Here is a 23,210-nt window from a genome sequence, read left to right as displayed (position 1 = left end):
TACCAGAAAAAAAAGAAAGTAGGTAAGCGGTTCACTCCAATGTAAATATATAGGCACTTTCAAACACACACACATAGCCCTCTGTATGTCTGAATGCAAAGATTTATCAACTTAGCTATAGTAGCTAGTTGAGGTTTTCTATTAGAAAGATCAGGAGATCTGAGTTCCAGTCACAGCCCGAAACTTATTCGGCTGTGCGATCCCCCAGATTGGCCATTCATCTTCTGTGTGCCTCCATTTCCTTGTTTATACACTACAGATGACAATATCTCCATGCCTTTGGAATCCCCTGCAGCACCTATGTTTTCTTCTATCAGTGCATTCACCAAACTGCATTACATTCTTTTGTTATTTATCTGGCATTTCACTAGTTATTTGAAGGCAAGGATTGACTCTTATTCCCTTATCCTCTGTGTCTAGGCCAGTGTCTCATTTGATTATTCAGAAAACAACTGATAAACTGAAGGGAACTCTCCCGATTATTATGAATATCAAACAAACATAGATTTGAATGTGCCTTGCAAATTATAAATTATAAAAATTTAAGAGGTTTTAAGGGGTTTAATTTCTTAGTTATGAGCATAAAGACCATTCTAAAGATTTCCACAATTTCACAAAAATTCGAAGGCTCTTATTTTAAGTGTTCTATGCATATTTTAATCATATAGGCTCCAGTGGAATGAAATTCTGCTGAACTGCCTATTATAAAGTGTCTTGGCCTTGCCTTTTATGTACATAAAATATAACCAATGGGAGAAGTGAAAAATCCTGGAGCAGAAGTCCAAAACTTTGGATTTTAGTACCAGGTCTACCATAAGTCACTGTGCGACTTCCAATAGGTTTCTTACTTTTTCTGGTATTTAATTCCCTCAATCATAAGTGAAAGAGTTGGAAATATAATAACTAAAGTCAATTAGCTTCAAAATTCTGTGGTTTCAGAGCTCTGCCAACCATAATGCATGAACAGGATTGTGTACAGAAAATTAATCCCCAGATTTAATTTAAAAGAATGAATTCAAGCAGGGAAACAATCATCCTACCTGATGCAACAACCTTAAACTTCTTCAGCAGCCGAATGTGGGTTTCTGGTTTAATGGCATAGTTCCCCAAATCTGCACAGCCACAGTTTTCCAGAAGAGTGAAATAATACAGCAGCCTTTCGTGATCAAAGCCACCAATAGTGGGGTAAATATACTTAACCATGTGCTGGTGAAAGGCTTCCGGATCAGTCTTCAAAGTCTCAAAGAGATGAAGGTCTTGGGCTCTGTTTTCAATTTCTAGTGTGGACAAACTGAAATTAAGAGCCAAAGGAACTGTGTTAAGATTTTGTTCCTTTATTAAAGTGATTTTTTTTTAACCAAGGAAGAAACACTACTTCTTACGGCTCCCTTCTTCCTGCCTACTCAAAGACAGTGAACCATCACCAGAACCCAATCAGCCTGAATAAAGGGAAACAAATGTGTCAGATGCCTACTAACATTTAACTGACTACACACTCGTCATGTTGTCTCACAGGGGTCTACAGCAACCCTGTGAAGTAGGCTTTCCTTCAAGTTCCAGAAGTTGGGAAAGTTGTCTGATGTTTCCCAGCTAGGAAATAAACTAACATCTGTCAGCGTCCACTCTTAATCACATATTCATGTCATTAAAAGGGTTTAAAATCTATGCTTCTTCACAGAAACAGAAACAGGCTTATTATTTCAGGAATTTAGGAAATGATACAGAAAAAACCCTAAACTTTTAGGCTTAAGATTTACATGCAAGAGTCTTGAATGAATATTCAATAAACCCAAATTTTATGCTGTGTTCAGATAAAAGAAAAAATAGAAAAAAAGGGATAATTAAACTTTCACTTGGGTTATGTGCAGTAATGCTACTTAAATAAAACACATATCTTAATACTTTCATCCTAACTTAGATGTCTTTGTAATCTAATTTTAAAAAGTCGTTTAAAGTTAAACTCTTGGGAAAAGAAAAATTAAGGTATTTTTGCTTGGTTGATTGGTTTGTACTTTTAGAAGGGGAAAGGAGGGGGTTAATTTTGGTCTTGCGCTTCTCCCTGGACAGAATCTGGACAGAACCTCTGGTCTAGTATAATCTCAATGCCCCTTACGTGATGAGTTTCACACTCTCTAATTGTAAGAGTCCTTCAGGCAGCCCTGCACTCACAGAAGTGTCCAGGTTCTAGGGTTCTTGGAAGCAGCAACGGAAGCATCTGGGGGCAGTAAGTGAGACCTTGGGCAGCAACAAAGTTAGGCTTCAAAAAGTTCTAAAGCAGCTCCTCTGAAATATGACAATTTGTTTATTGAAAGTGCCAAAAGACATGTTTTTGGTTTATGTAGATAAAGTTAGTATAAATCATGTTTTAAAACTTTCAGGAGAATGTGACAACACTTGGGATAAAAAGGGTAATCTATAAAGTCAAAGCATCAAGTAATTTTTAAAAACTGGTCTTTTTACTTTTGCTTCAAGAAAAACCTTATTTTTCCATTCAGACACAGTGCAAACATTTACAAGAATATCTCTATCTATAAATATGTCCCCAGTCTATAAAAATTTCTCTCACTGCCTCCTCTGAGCTATCAGCACGTGCTGAATATCCTTCTATTCTGTTACTCATAATGTATTTTAACTACTTATTACCTTGTCTATCTCCCTTACTAGACTGTGCTGCTTGATGGCATAGACCTTATTACATCATCTGAATCTCTAGTTTCTCAATACTAAGAACCAGTGTGTGGCACAAGGGAAACATTCAATATGTCTTGTGAATGCTAAATAGATGAGTGCATGAGCAAAAACTTTGGTGTCCTCTAAGTAGAAGGCACTGTGCTCAGAACTGGGGAGGACATAAAGACTTACAGCATAGAGCTCCCATCCAAGTTTGAAAATCCAGTTGAGTTATAAATACTTACAGTTAAATAATGATGCAAAACAACAGTATCACCTGACAAAGGGCACACAATTATAGTCCAATTAAGAGTAGGATCACTAAAAGCTGTGACTGCAGAGGATGTAGAAATCAATGATAATGGAAGGCTTACTGAAAGAAGCACTTGAATTTGGCATTGTAGAAAGAAATTAAGCAGAAATAACGTGAACAGAAGTATCAAGAAAGCAAAAGGGCCTGTACACGGAACAGTGAATATAAATAGCTGGGTGGTCGAAAATATTCTTGATACTATCACTATTCAAAGAATACCATCATCTCTGAAAGATAGTGTACACACAGTAGTATGGGACAGTGAATCACAGAATTTCTGATGTTCCTTCATAATTTCCAAATGAAGTCTGAAAACAATGTAGTAAGGAAGTGAATAAGAAACTGTGTAGTCGCAATAAAAGGAATCTTATTGACAAAGATTTGCAGGCAGAACAACATGCCAAACGGAGGAGAGAAAACAAATTTATATTTATCATGCTGATTACTTTCTTGCTAAGTTAAAGTTGGGTAATTATCAACTTACAGATGAGAAATTGTCATTTAGAGAGGTTATATGACTTGTCTAAGACAAAGAGTCCAGATCTGTCTGGATTCAAAATACACAACTGCTCAGGACATCATAAAGCAACCATCAAGGTCAAGCACCCGTGTCAACAACCGCTTCAAAACCAGGATTCTTTCTGCAACACAGACATGAGTTCTCTCTCCCAGCAGCAATAACCGAAAAGAGTTCTCCTGTCATACTTCATTCATAACATCTTGATAAACCAAGTATTCAAGACAGACTCATCTACAAAATGGACAATGACTATATCATAACAGCTTTAGTTCATCTGTGTATGACTTGATTATGAATATAGTCTCTCTCCATCCACATTACTTTCCCTCTTGCCCACTCACTTATTCTTCTGTGCCTACAATTTAGTTTGCCTGCTGTGCAATTTTACCTAATTATCTTGTCAAGACAGATACTGGAATACCTTTACTGACACATGATAAATACCCAAACGTCCCTTTTCAGTAAATTACAAGGTGCTAAGATCTTTTATAGATGCCAGTAATCAATAACTCATTTTAATCATTTCCATTGAAAGAAGCTGTTATCTTCCCTTTGGAACCAGAAAAGGGAAATCTTTCTTTGAAATCTTTGTTTAGAAAAAAATTCCAAACAGCCCATATTTAAAAGAGTAGAAAGAAATATCAAGAAACCATTGTGGTCTTTTCACTAATCAAATTAATGATTACCCTTCAAACCTGCTTAAGTGATTTTTCCTGAACCAAGTTTTAGTTATAAAGCAGCTTATATACATAGTGCATATTTAACTTTCAGCGATTAACAGAAGCAGCCAGCATTAGTTGTACTCAATGCACAGAAATAAATTATTAGTACTAATCTCATGAATAAGGTGTTCTGTAATGGCTTCCAGATGTCAGTCACCCAAAAATGTGATTCAAGAACATCATGTATTGAAAGGACTTTTATTTGTATAAGAAAAACAAATTTATCTAAACACATTTTTCTTTACTCAGCTGAGACTGAGTGATTACAAAAATTCATTAGCTCACTGAAGGGAGTACTTAGAAGGAAAGAGGAAGGAGGAGGCAAGAAGGAAGAAGGTGAATGGGAGAAGGGAGAAGGCTGCTGGGAAAGGAGGAAGACAGAATAAAGAGGATGAGGAAGGGCTGGAAGTGAAAATGTACAGATAACCTACCAGCACTCTTGTTTCTCTCACCTCATTAACACTCATAATAACCCTCTGCAAAAGGTCTAAATATTCCTATTCTCTGAAGGAAGCTGAGGCTCAGACAAAAATCACACAACTAGTAAGAGATGGAGACTGATTCTGAGTTGGGTCTTTCAAGTCCGGCTTTCTGCTTCTACTCAATAAAGCAATGAAGCTGATATTTTCACGCTGAAATTTTATGTTGGGCACAGTTCAGCTGCAGTGGCTTGTAAGCATTTTCCCCAAAGACTAACCCTAAAAGCATGAAGATCTATGAATCCACGTGAATAACCATCACTGCTGGTGAACAGTGGCCTCACCACTCACTACCGAGCAACAAGACATTCTGCCCTCCAAATCACAACTGCTCCTGCCTGAGGAAGTCAATCCAATAACACAGCACACAAATGCCTCAGGATGATCTTGATGTACCACTTGATCCATAATGCTGCCTGACAGCTGAATATGTGATTACTCAAAGAAAACGTGGTCAAGTAGTCCCAGCTACTCGGGAGGCTGAGGCAGGAGAATGGCGTGAACCCGGGAGGCGGAGCTTGCAGTGAGCTGAGATCCGGCCACTGCACTCCAGCCTGGGCGACAGAGCGAGACTCCGTCTCAAAAAAAAAAAAAAAAAAAAGATAATCATGGCATTTTTTAGTTTTGCCAACATTTTGGCCAAGTGTCTGCAAACTGAAGAACGGAATTTAACTAACTTTTCAAAAACACCCAGGGAGTCGATGAGAGAATCAATAAAGAGTATCTTAGAGTCTATTTCTCATCATGCTGATATTCAGTAGTTCTTTTATGAAATGTTTTATGACAGCAACAGAGTGAGAATGTTGAAGGTCATACGAATAGGCTTTGTCTCTTCTGTAAGGACAACCTGGTATCCCTAAAGCCTTTTAATTTCTCATAGAATGTCAATTCTAACTTGTCTATATATATACTTCACATTGTGTCTGTAATTGGTGGGTTCCTGGTCTCGTTGACTTCAAGGCGCGGTGGCTCAAGCCTGTAATCCCAGCACTTTGGGAGGCCGAGGCGGGCGGATCACAAGGTCAGGAGATCGAGACCACAGTGAAACCCCGTCTCTACTAAAAATACAAAAAATTAGCCGGGCGCGGTGGCGGGCGCCTGTAGTCCCAGCTACTCAGGAGGCTGAGGCAGGAGAATGGCGGGAACCCGGGAGGCGGAGCTTGCAGTGAGCCGAGATCGCGCCACTGCACTCCAGCCTGGGCAACAGCGTGAGACTCCGTCTCAAAAAAAAAAAAAAAAGAATGAAACCACGGACCCTCGCGGTGAGTGTTACAGTTCTTAAAGATGGCGTGTCCGGAGTTTGTTCCTTCAGACGTTTAGATGTGTCTGGAGCTTCTTCCTTCTGGTGGGTTCGGGTCTCGCTGACAGAAGTGAAACTACAGACCTTCCGGGTGAGTGTTACAGCTCATAAAGGCAGCGTGGACCCAAAGACTGAGCAGCAGCAACAGTTATCGCAAAGAGCGAAAAAACAAAGCATCCACACTACCGAAGGGGACCCCAAAGGATAGTCGCCAACCGGCTGGGGCAGCCTGCTTTTATTCCCTTATCTGGCCCCACCCACATCCTGCTGATTGGTCCATTTTACAGAGGGCTGATTGGTCCATTTTACAGAGAACTGATTGGTTCGTTTTGACCGAGTGCTGATTGGTGCATTTACAATCCTCTAGCTAGACATAAAAGTTCTCCAAGTCCCCACTAGGTTAGCTAGATACAGAGTACTGATTGGTGCATTTACAAACCCTGAGCTAGATAGACCCAGGGTGCTGACTGGTGCGTTTACAATCCTTTAGCTAGACACAGAGAGCTAGACATAAAAGTTCTCTAAGTCCCCACTAGGTTAGCTGGATACAGAGTACTGATTGGTGTATTTACAATCCCTGAGCTAGACGCAGAGTGCTGATTGATGCGTTTATGATCCCTTAGCTAGACATAAAAGTTGCCCAAATCCCCACCAGACTCAGGAGCCCAGGTGCCTTCACCTAGTGGATCTTGCACCAGGGCTGCAGGTGGAGCTGCCCACCAGTCCCGAGCGGCGCCTGCACTCCTCAGCCCTTGGGGGTTGATGGGACCGGGCGCCATGGGACATAAAGGCCAGAATTTAGAATTCTTTACAGGGTAGCAACCTGGACACAAACCCACCTGAACAATAGTAACCTTCAGGCAGAAATTCTATCTTCTGTTTCAATTCAGAAAAAGGTAAGGCGGATGCATTATAGTTTACTCATCTCTACTCAGACAGACCTTGTTCTTACCCATTCTTGCATCTGGGACCAAAATAATCCTACTAGAGAATATGAAATCAGCTCTGGTAAACAGCACAGCACATTCAGAGTCCCGATGACCTGGGACCCCTCCCATGTGTCTGAAGGAAACAATAGTAAACTAACCAACATTGAAGAAAATAGTATTATGATCTCTGGCAACCAAGATAAATCACTTGTATAACCACTTGAGTGACCAAAAAGTAGATATTAGAGTGAAACCAAAGCATAGGATGTTTGGCCTTGAAATCTGCTGTCTAAATAAGAAGGGAAAAGATGGAAGGTGTTACCAAGTCTGGCAGTATAAAGACATGTTCTGTCCTCAGTTTAGTTCTCCTTTGCTTACTCTATCCCAGCCACAATGGTCTTTCTTTAGTTACTCAAAAACACAAGAACTGTCCAGGCCTTCTTTTCTCATGGTCTGGAATGCCCTTTTCTCCATTGCTCTTCAGTAGTCAGCTCCTTCCTCTTCACATCCAAGAGAGGCCTTCCCCTTGGAAGGCCTACTTCGTGTGCATTTCCTTTATGGTACTTACTACAACATGTAACTTGCTTTTCAGCAGCTTTTGTGGGGGTCAGGGTGATGGGGGAGGGTTCCCTATTAGAATATAAGCTCCATTAGGGCAAGGATGTGTCTGTCTTGTTCAGCACTTAACATTATGCTTGGAATACAAAGATACTAAGTAATAATAACAACATTTGATGAATAAATGTAGTACTATTACATCAGCCAGAAGCAGCCTCTGCATTTCAAAATGACCCTGCGTCCAAAACTGAAAGGTACTAATCAAATCGGCAGAATTAACAAGAATAGCACAAAAAAAACATAATAGCCTTGATATAGTTTGGTTGTGTCCCCACCCAAATCTCATCTTGAATTATAGTTCCCATAATCCCCACATGTTGTGGGAGGAAAGCGGTGAGAGGTAACTGAATCATGAGGATGGTTACCCCCATGCTGTTCTCATGACAGTGAGTGAGTTCTCATGAGATCTGATGGTTGTATAAGGGGCTTTTCTCCATTTGCTTGGCACTTCTTCCTGCCTCCCTGCCCCTTCGTCTTTCACCATGATTGGTGAAAGTTTTCTGAGGCCTTCCCAGCCGTGTGGAACTGAGTCAATGAAACCTCTTTTCTTTATAAATTACCCAATCTCAGGTATTTCTTCATAGCAGTGTGAGAATGGACTAATACAAATTTAAAAGAGCTACTCGGTTATACACTTTCCACAGATTTTCTCTAATCTTCACAACCCTCTAAGGTGAGGATAATGATCCTTGTAACCTAGAAAATAGTGACTCAAGAGGATTAAGAAACATGGTCTAGGCTACATGGTTGGTGGCTATGGGCAGTAGACTTGGATCTGGAAACTTGATCTGACTACAAAACCCATGCTGTCATCAATAGGCCACAGGTACTCTGGTAGTTACTATTGTCTATAAAAATCCACCGACATGTCTAGAATAGCCCAGAGCTGAAGATGGCTACTAAGTCTGTAATGAGTGACAAAGCAGCCTTGAGTCTGGGGGGCTCAACATGCCCCAGTGGAACCAAGAGGCTGAGAGCCAGTGTCTGCTAGTTGGAAGTGATTCTAGGCATTCATGGCTACCCAAAGCCATCACTGCTATTTAAAACTAGCAGGACATTAAAACAAAACAAAACAAAACAAAACAGCAGGAAATGGGGAAGAAAAGAGTCCAGCAACTCAAAAACATATGTGTTTATGAGAATTATCTCTGACAAGAGTGAAATTCCAGGAAAACCTTCCATTAATGAAGTTGTGATCATGTGTTAGGTACTACAGGTTAGATATTTTGCCATAAAATAATTTAATTTGTATTACTCCTTGCTTAAAGTGGAGGAAAATGAGCTTCAGAGAAGGGAATTATCTTGCCCATGGACACACACCTAGAAGTGACACCAATAGGATTTGTTTGATCTAGCTATTTTGATTTTAAGGCTTACGATTCATCTGCTATATAATGGTATTTCACCCAACCCTCTCTGTGTACACTTATCTGCAAATGTGCTGATGCAGGTGATAACCTCCGAAACCTTTCTCACAATTATGAGAAAAAGAACTTTACAGGGGAAAAAATTACTTTTTAAAGGAACAGTAAAACAAAACCCTAAAACAAACAACATTATTTCTCTTGTAACTTCCCAGTGGCACTCACTCAATAAATAAATGTTGGGCGATTTCTATTGTATTAACAAGGCTGATTTCTATGTTACCAAGCTAGATTAAATAGTAAGGCAAACAGCTGCCTTTTAAGTAAAGAATAGGCAGCACCTAACACCAATTACTAAATCAATATTAAGTGCTTTGCCACTCACAAGTGATGATGCCAGGAGGTAATGATTTCCTGCTTTTGTAATTGCTGTGCATCTGCATAATCACAGTGCTATCAGGTATAATGATATGCCAGGAACAGTCTTGCACATCACTCGATTGCCTGATAATTTATAACATATTCAGAGACCAAGGAAGCATCCTGTTTGTACAGATACAACACCCTTTTACATAACATTCAATGAAAGAAAAAAGATATTTAATAAAATGCCAGGATATTTTTAAATGCCAATCATAAGAAATATTTATTTGAACATATTACTGTGCCTCAAAAATGATGACATCCATGCAATATTTATCATAGATAACATTATCTCCCATGTAGCAATTTAATACTTAAAAAGGAAATGTTAAAATTTCTAAGTGTTTAATAAAAATTAAAGGTGCTAAAAATAGCATTTCTTGGCCATTCAGCAGGATTTCACCCCACTCAATACTCACTCCCCTTCTTTAAACTCTTTCTTCCCATGGCTTCCCTAAAATAAGATTCCTGTTTTCCCTCTTATCTACCTCTCCTGCTGCTCTCTTTCTGACCTTTTAGCAGCTCTTCCTTTACCATTTTATATGTGGAAGAGTTCAAGCACTGCCGCAAGCTTTCTCCTTTCCTCACTCTCTGTTCCCTCCCCAAGCACATCCACAACATCACTTATTTCTCATCTATGTGCTTATGACTCCCCAGTTAGTATTTCTAGCTCCATTTGAACCCCAGATCTGTAAGATCCAACTGCTGACTTGGCCTTTTCTCTTAACTGTTTCAGTGTGTTTAATTTCCTCATTCCCTTGTCTATTTGTTCTTTCCTTTTTTTTTTTTTCTTGGAGACAGAGTCTTATTCTCTGTTGCCTAGGCTGGAGTGCAACGGCATGATCTCTGCTCACTGCAACCTCCATCTCCCGGGTTCAAGCTATTCTCTTGCCTCAACCTCCCAAGTAGCTGGGATTAAAGAGGAGCCTGCCACCATGCCCAGCTAATTTTTGTATTTTTAGTAGAGACAGGGTTTCTCCATGTTGGCCAGGCTGGTCTCAAACTCCTGACCTTAAGTGATCTACCTGTTGTGGCCTCCCACAGTGTTAGGATTACAGGCGTGAGCCACGGTGCCGACCTCTCTTGCCTTTTCCTCACACTCCCCTCAAAATGCCTTACCTCACTGGGTGCTTCCTATCTCACTGAGTAATGCCACCATCTAGCAGGTGAACAAGTAAGAACCTAGGGGTGCATCGCGACACCTCCCCTTTTACTCACCCTCATATCTAGTTTATCCTTATTAACCAATATATTAAGTACTATCTATTTCACCTTGTAAGTATCTGTAAAACCCATTCTGGCCTCCTTTTCTGTACCTCAAATCCCTACTCCAAGCAATGGTCACTTGTCATGCCGTCTGTTACCACAATAGCTCCCTAACTGGTCACATATGTCCACTCTAACTTTCCTAAAATCTTTCAACACAGTAGCCAAAGTGATCTTATCGAAATGCAAAATCTGGTCATATTACGTCCTTGTTCACCAGAATCCTTAACTAACCTTCTATTATCCTAACCTTCTATTTATTATTCTCAGGAAGAAGTCAAAAGCCCTTGCTAGGGCCTCCATGATCTTGCCGTACAGCTTGGCTCCTATGCCTTGTCCCAGTCTCATCTCACACCATGTTCCACACGAATCCTTGCACCTCACCAACACTGTCCATCTCTTCCTAATCAAAGGGCCTTTGAACTTACTGTATTGTCTACCTAGAAAGTGGTTCCCTTCTACTTGTGTAGTTAACTCCAAGCCAATATTTAAGTCCTGCTTAAGTGTTACTTCCTGGGAAAAGCCTCTGCTAACTATGCCAAACCCTCTAATTGAGCTCTATTATACAGTACTTTTCAGAGTTTTAATTTCACGTTTGCTTATGTCATTATTCAATTATCATCTGTCTCCCACTGTAGGCTATAAGTTCCAAGACAGCTAGGATGCCTGCTTTTGCTCATCCTTGTAACCCTAGTGACTAATACTTAGTCCAGTACACAAAAAATTTTCAGTAAAAACATTTGAATGAATACATCCATGAATGGTAAAGATATATCAAAGGAAAGAACTTACCAAGACACTAGTCCACTGTAGATGAAAGGAAAACTAAAATTGTACTTTACAACTTCTTCAAGATTCTTCAAAAATAGACTCTAAAGACAGACATGGAAATAAATGTATATATGAACTGTGTGCTTACCCACTGTCCGTGAAGAGGAACTCCAAATGGGTCATAAAAACTTCCCAGCGGGAGACACTGTAACGTTGTGCCAGAGACACAGCAATGCTGTAGACGCTTTCCTCTAGGGTTCTGCAGAAACGTCCATCAGGCCCAGGAAGGGAGAGAGGAGAAACACATGACTTCAATCAGCAACGAAAATGCTCATTAGGACTGCTCTCCAGTGAGAGGGGTGCAAGCAGTATGGTCCTTAATAATACAGTTCACAGTGGTCCAGGAAAAGTACTTCCAAGGAATTGTCATGCTCTTTTTCACTGTGGTACATTACAATTTACTAAGGACTTGTCTAGACCAGTAGTTCTCAACTGTGCATGATGTTGTTCCCCAGGGGACATTTGACAATGTCTGGAAACATTTTGAGCATAAAAAGTGGGGCAAGGGGCAGATGCACTACTGGCATCTCATGGGTGCCGCTGAGCATTCTACGTCGATAGTCCCACACAGGCATCCCCCAGTAGGGATCCCGAGCACCCACGTGGGCATCCCCCTGTAGGCACCCCAAGCACCATGTGTAGGCAGTCCCGTGGAGGCATCCCGAGCACCCCGCAGACATCCCACATAGACATCCCAGGAATCCCCAGGTAGGTATCCCCACATAAACATCCGGAGCACCCCCTGTAGGCAGCCCCGCACGGGCATTCCGAGCACTCCACGGAGGCAGCCCGAGTACCGCGCATGGGCAGCCCCACATGGCATCCTGAGCACCCGGCGTAGGCATCCCAAGCATTCTGCATAGGCAGCCCCCACAGCCAAGACCTGTCCAGTCAGAACGTCACAGTGCTGTGGTTGAAAAGATACGAACTAGACTCCGGAGCCTACAATCAAAACATAGTGCATCCCCGGTCTAGGGGTAGAGATTTGAGAAAGCGCAATGAGTCACTTAACAAACTTCTATGTTTTCTACCCTGTGCCAGGTATTGTGCTAGCTCCTTAGGAAATAAAAACAAACAAGCATCTTTCTTGAGGAATCCACAGCCTAGTGGAAGACAGGAGATGTGAACCAGCAATTAAACATAGCGGTGGTAGAGCTAAAAGAGAAGACCATGAAGTTCCACAAGAACGGAAAGTGACCAATGTGAACTGCAACTAGGAGGATAATTATACCCACACCCAGCCGAGGGTGGGAGGGAGAAGAGCCTTCTGAGAGAATGAGGGCTTCTCAGAGATGAGAGAGAAAGCGAGGGTCAAAGCGAGGAACGTACTGGGTCCTCAGGCCTGCTAGGGGACCTGCGTCTCATTCTCCAGGCAATGAAGAGTCCGTGGAAAGTTTAAACCAGGGAATGACATCACCAGATTTGAGAATCTCTAGGCCTATAAATAATTCCAAGAGAGCAGTCCTGAGCACTCACATTAAGGCCATTTTAGAAAGACTACCGCAAGACTGACTCCTATTTTCCAGTAGAGAAACGTAGGATGGAATTTTTAGCTGGAAGAATGGTGTGGGTGAAAACTCAGAGGCAGAAAAGAAACCTGTTACTATGAAGTCAGTCTGCTAAGACTGTATTTCCCCAAGCTAAGGAAACCATGGCATTTATATGCTTGCATAGCCAGGGGCTGGCAAACGTTTTCTGGGAAAGGTAATATAGTCAATATTTCAGGCTTTACTGCCAGTCTCTCTGGCATAGTCTTCTTTTTATGGCTTTTGTTTTTGTTTTTGTTACTATAAAACCTTAAAAAAAATGCTAAAATCATTCTTTGTTCATGAGCTATAAAAGAGACGAAGGCTGGGATTAACTTTGTCAACCCATGGATTAGGTCATTGTCAATTGGAAATTCTTTTTTTTTCTTTTTTTTGGTGAAGACAGGGTCTTTGTCTGCCTTCCAGGCTGGAGTGCAGCACTACAATCAACGCTCATTGTAGCCTTGACCTCCCAGGATCAAGCCATCCACCCACCCGCCCACCTCAGCCCCCAGAGTAGCTGGGACTACAGGAACATACGACCACACCTAGTTTTTTGTTGGTTTGTTTTTGTTTTTGTTTCTTTGGTAGAGACAAGGCCTTGCTATGTTGCCAGGGATGGTCTTGAACTCCTGGTCTCAAGCATTCCTCTCACCTTGGCCTCCCAAAGTGCTGGGATTATAGGTGTGAGCCACCACACCCAGCCTAGAAATTGTTTCTTGAAGTATTTATTTGACTACCTACCTCCACATCATGGAATGAGAATTCCTTGAGAACAGGGGACGATTACTAATTCATCCTTTCTATTATGGGGGTATGGCACATTGCCAGGCACAAGACATTTTCAATAAGGGCTGATATCTTTATCTCTTGGTAAAGGTGGGAAGGACCCAAACTATGTTATACCCTCTTCACAGTTACCTGCCTGACCCCTGAGAATGTATTCCCTAAGACATACAGATAGTAAAGGACAGGTACAATGCACTTACAGAAAACTAATGGCATGAAAATGGACATGCAGCTGGGTGCAGTGACTCACACCTGTAACCCCCGCACTTTGGGAGGCCGAGGTGGGTGGATCACGAGGTCAGGAGATTGAGACCATCCTGGTGAACACAGTGAAACTGTGTCTCTACTAAAAATACAAAAAATTAGCCGGGCATGGTGGCACACACCTGTAGTCCCAGCTACTCGAGAGGCTGAGGCAGGATAATCACTTTAACCCAGGAGGCAGAGGTTGTGGTGAGCTAGGATCCTGCCATAGCCCTACAGCCTGGTGCCACAGCGAGACTCCGTCTCAAAAAAAAAAAAAAAAAAAAAAAAGAAAGGAAAAGAAAAAAAAGAGAAAAGAAGAGAAGAGAAAAGAAAAGGGACATGCAGTGAGAAAGACAAGGAAGAATGGTCACACTGTGTACAAGTGAAGGTGATGCTGCAAACGGAAGGATGTGAATCCTTCAAGAATTCTTGTGTGGGAGACATTGACATCCCAACTCCATAGCAGAAGAAGAAAGCAGCAAGCTGGTGGAAACTCTGAGACATCTTAAAGAAGCCATTCAAACACTGCTGTATATTTTTCTAAGTAACAGATTATACAGAAGATTCTATTATATATTTATCAAAAGCATATATTTGTTCTCTAGGACATAGTTCAAATAGCATATGCTAGCTGCATGCTTAACAAAGAAAATAAAGGCCAAAAACTCTAGCAAAATGTAACTGATGATATAAGGCATGCCTTGCCTTATAAGTTTTTATTCTGCATGATAATCATCTTCTAAGAAACCATGAACATGGCACCAAGGATTACCAAATGTCCAGCAAAAGCATACTGGACTTAAGTAACCCAAGCTCAACTCCTGGCTGTGTGACCTTGAGCAACTCTTTAAAGCTCTCTAGTTCTGATTCCTTTTCTTAAAAGTCAGAAGGTTGGACTCTCAGGTCACCTTCAAATTGGACACAAAATGACGTTATGAAATTATGAACCTCCGGAAGGACAGAGGAGAAGAGAAAAACAATTCCATATTTCTCTTCTTAATTGAGACCAGCTATAGGTTGTTCCTGCTATTTTTCTTTTGATCTCTCTATGCCATGCCTTATTCTAAAGAGAATTTTGGGTGTCTTCTAATAAGAAAGAAGTCCAGGCTAATATAAAAGTATTACAGAGAACCAAGATGAGTTTGCCACCTTCTCAAGGATTTAAATGATAATGATAAAAAATAACATACTCCACTACCACAATCAAGATTATTTTTGCTATTTTAAAGTAAGTTGTCAGGAGAGAAAAATAATCATTAAATGTAGGTACAATTTAACCTTAGTTTCAAAGGCTGGAAGCCTAGAGACTGAATCACATCCACTGCTTCCTTGAGAATGCAATGGGTAGTAGGGGAGGCATACGGTGCTGTGGTGAAGATGTGAGGCTTTGCGATGGATCCAGGTTAAAATCATAGCTGTGATTCTCACCATCTATGGAAACTCAGCCAGTTACTTGATATCCCTAAGCACCATTTTTCTCAACTATAAACTAGGGATAACAACATTTTCTCTCATAGGGTTATCCTTGAGGATTAAAAGACATTTATACAAAGTTTATAGAGCACTTTGCATAGTGCCTTGCCCATGATAAGCACTCAATAAATTATGGTCTTAAAAACAAAACATCTCTACTTAATAACTGTTGTGGGTGAACACACTTTCCCAACTTCTAACATGTAAGTACTTCTCATTTGACCTGAACAACTAAAACAAAAAGCAAACACCAGCACTAAAATCAAAGGGAATTCCACATTGAGAAAGCAAGGTCTCCGCTTGGGCCTTGAACTGAGGGATCATCTCACAACAGGCCTGCTCTTCTCTTGACAGGGGGAAGGGACTAAAGGGAAAACAGCTGGCTTCTCTTTCTCTAGAAGACCAGGACAGATAAAGTTACCCTGAACAACAAGTCAATTGTATCTAGTTGACCATACTGAAGAGGAAATTAAAGTGCCATGTGCTTTGAAAAGTGAGATTTCTAGCCAGACACAGAGGACAATCTTATTTTTAAATTTCCACCCTGAGCTTCCCATTTTTCGCCCCAACCACGTTATTACCTCTAACATGGTCATAATTTTAGAACTGGGTTATCAAAACTATAGGAAATTTTTTTTAAAAATAGAAACTTAAAAAAATAAGCTTAAAAAATCATTATTTGGTATTTTTGAGATAGAGTCTCGCTCTGTTGCCCAAGCTGGAGTGGAGTGCAGTGGCATGATCTCGGCTCACTGCAGCCTCCACCTTCTGGGTTCAAGTGATTCTCATGCCTCATCCTCCCAAATTGCTGGGATTACAGGCATATGCTACCATGCCTGGCTAATTTTTGTATTTTTAGTAGAGATAGGGTTTTGCCACGTTGACCAGGCTGGTCTCAAACTCCTGGCCTCAAGGGATCTTGAGATCTTGGGCCACCTCAGCGTCCCAAAGTACTGGGATTACAGGCATGAGCCACCACACCCAGCCAAAAATCATTATTTTAACTAATAATTTAAACATCTGGGAAACTTTTTTAGCTGGGAATGCTGTCTGCATTTACTGATCGGTTTGGAGAAGGCACACAGCCCACATAAGACTAGAAGAAGTTGGGGAAAGCCCTATTCATAGCAACCATGAATGTAAAACTTCAGAGGACTGAAATTAATAGTCCTGGTAGCTGAACTTGTTCTTTTGCAGTTTAAATCCATCCTCTTATGAGACAAAGCGTGTCACTTACTCTGCCAGACCAAGGATAGTCTCCCTTTTATACTGGTCATCTGCAGTAAACCGCTGCACGTCCACACCCTTCCGAAGGCCCTGAAGGATCTGCGCCTGAGTGAAATCCAGGAGGCGTTCATTGTAGTAGTGTAACTGCTTGGTCAGTGAAACAAGGTCTTCAGGCCAGGCTTCATGCCCATGTCGAGTCACATGCCTGGTGACCATCTTGATTAGTTCTTTGGGATCAGCCTAGGAAAGACATGGAAAAGAAGACATTTGACAAACGTCATACGAACATGAGCAAGTGAGTAACAAAAGGAAGAAGGCCATGTCTGCAAGGAACTGTTTGGCTCCGTACACTGTTGCCATTTCATAAGGCTCACAACGGCCCTGAAAAGTCAGTTTGCAGAAGTGGCACTTTACCCACGTAGCAGACCACAAAGACAGGAACAGAACTAGGCCTAAAAACAGCTTATTGAACTCTTGCTCTGTTCTTCAATCTTAAAACCTCCAAACACTTAAAAAACAATATATTCTTGCTCTTTCAACTACTATAAACCTCCATCAGATTTGTCTCCCAACCATCTGATCACTCACAGTAACTCACTCTGGAAGTAATTTTCATTGCCATTGCCTCTGGATAAATTTGCTATAGACTACAGTAAGTGTTCTCAATAACAAAGTTGCAGTTCAATAACCTCACTATAAATGGCTAGACCGCTGAGGAGAAAAGTATTTTCTCCAGGGATAAGTTCGGGAAAAAACCTCCACCCTGTTCCTGAAATCATAAACAGTGCAAGTTGCATAAAAAAAGGCTTCCAACCAATTTTTACTCTTCTAATTTGGGGCTCAATGGGATATTATTCTATGATTCCTAGCAGCTTCTCTAATAACAAGAAATTCATTCAAATAGAACACAACCTAGAATCCAACAGCTGACAGGAAAGGAGAGTAAGTGATTAACTGGCCACATTTATTTGTATTAAAGTTGGTCTGGGTGTTAATGAAGTTACAGAGCTGAGCCATGATTTTGGAATTACTTAACAGGGAGCTTAATACTTGAACAGCACTAACTCGATCAATCCAAATTCCTGGGAAGACATGCCACATATTTAATATAAGCAAATTAGAGGAAAAAAACAAGAATCTACCTTTGGTTCTCAGAAACACACAGCAAATTATAGTAAGCTGTCAGCATTTCCAGTGTGTAAGCCATTATTCTGAGCTGCATAGGAGATTTGTCAATGTCTAGATTACCAAACCTAGCCTGACATTCTTTCTCTTGATCCTATTAAGGAACAATCTGGGAGTGCCGATAAAAAACAATTAAAGAAATCTTCTTAGATTCTGGCACACGGATTTGAGTAAAAGTCAATCTTATTATATTTAATTTTTTTCCCTACCTGTATGCATACACTGAGTCCTACTCTCAAAACCACAAATATGTGTTTCAAGTTAAAAGAACTGGGTTTGAATACAAACTATTCCACAGTAAGCTACAAGGCCATCTTTCATTCATTCAATAAATATTTCCTGTGCACCTGTTAAGTAATAAGTCATTCACTGAGGACATGGCTCTTCCCTACAGGAATACAATCTATCAGGACAGAGAGTCATGCAAACAACTGTAAAATGGTGTGATACAATTACGCCTAGGGTGCTCTGGGAATACACAGGAATGGGCAGGTGTTATCAAAGTTTTCTTCAAATAGTTAATGTCTAGGTTAAATACTCAGGTACCATACCAGTAATAATGAGGGCAGCAAAAAACAGGGAGACAAATTCCAGTAAAAGGTGGAAAATGTGCTAACATCTATATGGCTAAGGCTTGAAGGAAAAATGAAGTGTATAAGCCAAATCTAACTGCAATTAGGGAGTGATTTGGGAACCAGCTGCATATAAACAGTATTCCTGGCAACAGATTTAGGCAAAGGGGATGCCGTGACCCAGCTCTTAGTGCATCTATGGCTGACATTTAACTAAATCCCCTTTCTATCTGTTGGCCAAACCCCTCAGGGCACCACCCTGAACCTCCATCTCTGCAGTTCTCTGATGCAGGGATGCTGCTCATGGGCCAGCTGGCCCATCTTCACCTGCTTGGCACTCTGGTGTGCACAGCCGTGGCCTGCTGCTCTTATGCCTCATCTGATTTGCACTTTCATTCCCAGTTGTAGAGAGAGCAAGACCAAATATCCAATGATCATGGTTTTAGGGTGGCAGGAGAGCTCTTTTTGTTGTTCCTCGAAGGAGTTCCTAGTGCCCCAGATTTATACCCCACAACCAAATCTATGTTCAGCAAAACAATGAAGAAGGCTTTTCTTCATGTATATTCTCACCTGGTGCTTTCAGACTAAAGTTTTCCGCCTGAACTTGCTGAATACACCTTGAAGGAAAGGCTATAACCATCTAACCTATCTCTCCATATAACTCCACACCCCTCTCTCTACCAGGCTATTTATTGTTTCTATCCCCTACTCTTAGAACCAACTCCCTTAGTTCTTGCAACGGTTTCTCATAGTTTTGTTCCACATTCATTTTTGACTTTTTATTTTCTGGTATCTCCAAGATTTAATACATGTACTAGGAGAGCGGCCTACACTTCTCATTAGCCTCAATGGCAGAATCCTGCTGGTTTCTATTCTCTTTGTATTCTAATATAGTCCATGAAACAAATCCCAAGGCCAGGTGAAGAGAAAAGCTCCAAAATATTAGTGCATAGCAAGAATGAGCACGGTTATCGCTACAAACATTTCCACAGGCTCTTACGTAACCTGCAGAAAGTTTTGAGTCCCCACATACAACCTTCATATGTGACCAAAAGACAGTATTGTCTCCTTTTGCCAAGGAATAAAATGACATGGCACGGTGAAATAAGCACAGACACACAGAGCTTACTAGCTGAATGACCTTGTACAAATCACTTAACTATGAACTTCACTGTCTCATCTATAAAATAGCAGTGATAATATGCAGCGTTCATGGTTGTGAGAAGCCTAAGAGACAATATATATAAAATGTACAAACCAAGACCTGGCAGGAAGGAGGTACTCCAGAAATAAAAGGAACTCTGGAATTGGCTAAAAGGCACACACAAATCATAGTTTAAGTGTACCTCTACTGTGTAATTCATTTTGCATTGCCTTCTCTTAAATTAAAACTTCTGGAGGGCAGAGACCATGTGTGTATCATAATTTGCAGAACACAGCAGAGTCTCCTGCACATATCAGGTACATGGTCAAAGCAGGAGCAGATTGGACTGGCTTTGAAGTCTGTAGTGCTGGTTGATATTGCAGCTTCCCCACTCAGTAGAGACGCAGGCTGGAACAAGTTACCTCCTATCTGTTTCCTCACTTGTAAAAGAATGTTAATAGCACATCCTCCTCACAGTTTGTTACGGGGTACTAAAAAAAAAAAAACACAAAGGTATTTTAAAGCTCTCCTTTCTCCACTATTCTATGAAAACAAATTAGACACAGAGCTTACTCTGAAAGAATTAAAACCTACTGACTGACAAAGATGTACACATAAACAGTTCAGAGAAGGCATCCAAATATAAGCAGCCTCACACAATCATAAGCCAAGAGTTCTGGAAACTCCATGGAGGGAGCAGTTGATTCCCTTTCTTGATTCCACGGGGACTCAGTTTCTTCAGATATAAAGCAAAGGAGCATCACCAGGTGATCAGCTTTCTAAGACTGAAATCCTAAAAATGTATAAGAATTCTGTCATTAAGAGGCTGGGCATGGTGGCTCACACCTGTAATCTCAGCAATCTGGAAGGCAGAGGGGGAGGTGGAGGCAGGTGGATCCCTTGAGGTCAGGAGTGGGAGACCAACCTGGCCAACATGGAGAAACTCCGTTTCTACTAAAAGTACCAAAAAAATTAGCTGGGCATGGGGGCATTCACCTGTAGTCCCAGCTACTCAGGAGGCTGAGGTGGGAGAATCACATGAAACCAGGAGGCGAGGTTGCAGTGAGCTGAGATTGCACCACAGCACTCCAGCCTGGGTGACAGTGCGAGACTTCTGTCATTGAAAAAATAAATTTTTGCAAATCCCTGCAGGTGTAGAAAGAAGGATGTTCTATGAGGCTAGAGGCTCAACTGAGGCCAGAGGTTTAAGACCAGCCTGGGCAACATAGTGAGACCCTGTCTCCACAAAAAAAATTAAGAAAATGAAACTTAGCCTGGCATAATGGTGCATGCCTATAGTCCTACTTACTAGAGAGGCTGAAGCACAAGGATCACTTGAACTCAGGAGTTTAAAGTTGCAGTGAGTTATGATCACAACACTGTACTCCAGCCTGTGGGACAGACTGAGATCCTGATCTCAAAAAAAAAAAAATTATAATTTCAGGCCACACATTATAGCCAACAGATTTCTACACAGTTTATGCAACTTTAATCTCTACTCACTAAATACAAATTATCTAGTCCTCTGTGAATCATTTTTATTTCATATTCTTTGTACAAAAAACTTATTCACTTTTCCCAAGAGATATTTAAGGATAAAAATCTAGCATTTCAGTCTTCAGGATGGAACACGTCTAGTGCTAAAACATGTACTAAGTCTCATTTTGCATTAACATGTACTGAGTCTCATTTTGCACTAACAACCCTGTAGGACAGGCATCTCTTACTGTCATCTCTGTTTTACAGATGAATAAAGAATGAACTCATCCAAGGCCTTTAAGCTGGGAAGTGACAAAGCAGCGCTATAACTCCCATGCATAATGCTCCATCAGAACCATCCTTTTATATTCGGTATGTAGGAAGGGGCATCTCTTAAAAATACAAGGCTCTTGATTGGACCAATGTAGACACAGCTCCCACTACATGTTAGTAAGACTTGTTGCTATAACCTGGCTTTGTGTCCCCACCCAAATCTCATCTCGAATTGTAATCCTCACATGCTGAAGAAGGCCCTGGTGGGAGGTGATTGAATCATGGGGGCAGATTTTCCCCCTTGCTGTTCTCGTGATGGAGTTCTCAGGAGATCTGGTTGTTTAAAAGTGTGTGGCACTTCCCCCTTTGCTCTCTCTCCCCTGCTCCACCATGGTAAGACGTGCTGGCTTCCCCTTCGCCTTCTGCCATGATTGTAAGTTTCCTGAGGCCTTCCAGCCATGCTTCCTGTAAAGCCTGAGCTATGAGTCAATTAAACCGCTTTTCTTCATAAATTACCGAGTCTCAGATAGTTCTTTATAGCAGTGTGAGAATGAACTAATACACTTGCCATTAGAGTCCTTTTACAAATGATAGATTTTCAATGATAGATTTAATGCCATTCTGTATTGTTCCAGGCAGACATTTTTCCACACATACATTCCTCCTCTCATGCTATATATATGTGCTTGTGTGTGTGAGTCTGTGTGTGTGTGTGTAAATATAAATGTCCATTAGGTGTTCAACTGGATATTCTATTTGAGCTGCATTTTCTTTTTTTTTTTTGAGATGGAGTCTCGCTCTGTTGCCCAGGCTGGAGTACAGTGGCCGGATCTCAGCTCACTGCAAGCTCCGCCTCCCGGGTTTACGCCATTCTCCTGCCTCAGCCTCCCGAGTAGCTGGGACTACAGGCGCCCACCACCTCACCCGGCTAGTTTTTTGTATTTTTTTTTTTTTTAGTAGAGACGGGGTTTCACTGTGTTAGCCAGGATGGTCTCGATCTCCTGACCTCGTGATCCACCCATCTCAGCCTCCCAAAGTGCTGGGATTACAGGCTTGAGCCACCGCGCCTGGCCCCTGAGCTGCATTTTCAAGCCGCTTGTTTTTTCTTCTCTAATGATAACAGAGTGTTTTACAATCATAAGCAACAATAACATTTTCTGTTAAACAATAACATTTTCTGTATAAATATACTTCCTTTTAAAATTCTGTCTTAATAAGGTGGTGAGGCTGGGCACAGATGCTTGTGCCTGTAATCCCAGCACTTTGGGAGCCCAAGGTGGGAGGACTGCTTGAGCCCAGGGGTTTGGGACCAGCCTGAGTGACATAGTGAGACCCCATCTATACAAAAAATAAATAATAAGGTGGTGATTAGGGACATTCTATTAATTTTTTGATAACAGGTTGTACGTATATGAGTTTATAGCTCATCAAATATTTGTTGTGAATAAAAACATTTTCAGTACTTCAATTTATTGTATAAAGCATGATACTGAGAATAACTCATAAAAAATGAGAAGAGACAACTTCTCATAAAAGCTTCCAAGAAAAAATTAGTCATGGGGGAAAAACACAGGAATTGGCATCAATGATCTGGATTAACAGTTCTTCCCTCATGAGCTTTAAGTTTTCCATTTCTAAAATTGATGCAATTTCTTCTGAATCCCCATAAAGACTAAATGAGACTGGATGAATGAGCATTTGTAAGTTCTAGCTCCCTATGCAAATTATTTTCTGATCATTGCCACTGGTACTTTCTATGTCTTCCTCAAGAAACTTTACTGGTTACTGGTTATGATTATTTCCAATATTCAAATTAAATTTGAGTAAAAATTTTTCCCCTGAGCTTATCACTACTTTTCCC

General features: G+C 41.0%; 1 protein-coding gene across 2 annotated transcripts in view; it reads right to left on the bottom strand.

The window, feature by feature from the left end:
- Positions 1-23,210, bottom strand: part of NBAS (NBAS subunit of NRZ tethering complex) — a 390,381-nt gene that overhangs the window by 102,074 nt on the left and 265,097 nt on the right. For both annotated transcript variants that reach the window (XM_015111744.3, XM_077960110.1), the window contains exons 41-43: positions 16,707-16,936; positions 11,524-11,634; positions 1,041-1,291 (exon numbers count right to left, since the gene is read on the bottom strand). In XM_015111744.3, coding sequence (XP_014967230.3) covers positions 1,041-1,291; positions 11,524-11,634; positions 16,707-16,936 — 592 coding nt within the window. The remainder of the gene's footprint in view (positions 1-1,040; positions 1,292-11,523; positions 11,635-16,706; positions 16,937-23,210) is intronic.

Source organism: Macaca mulatta, chromosome 13, assembly GCF_049350105.2.
Source record: "Macaca mulatta isolate MMU2019108-1 chromosome 13, T2T-MMU8v2.0, whole genome shotgun sequence".
Taxonomy (NCBI): Eukaryota; Metazoa; Chordata; class Mammalia; order Primates; family Cercopithecidae; genus Macaca; species Macaca mulatta.
Note: the sequence above shows the minus strand (reverse complement) of the source record. Positions and strands in the feature narration are given on the sequence as shown.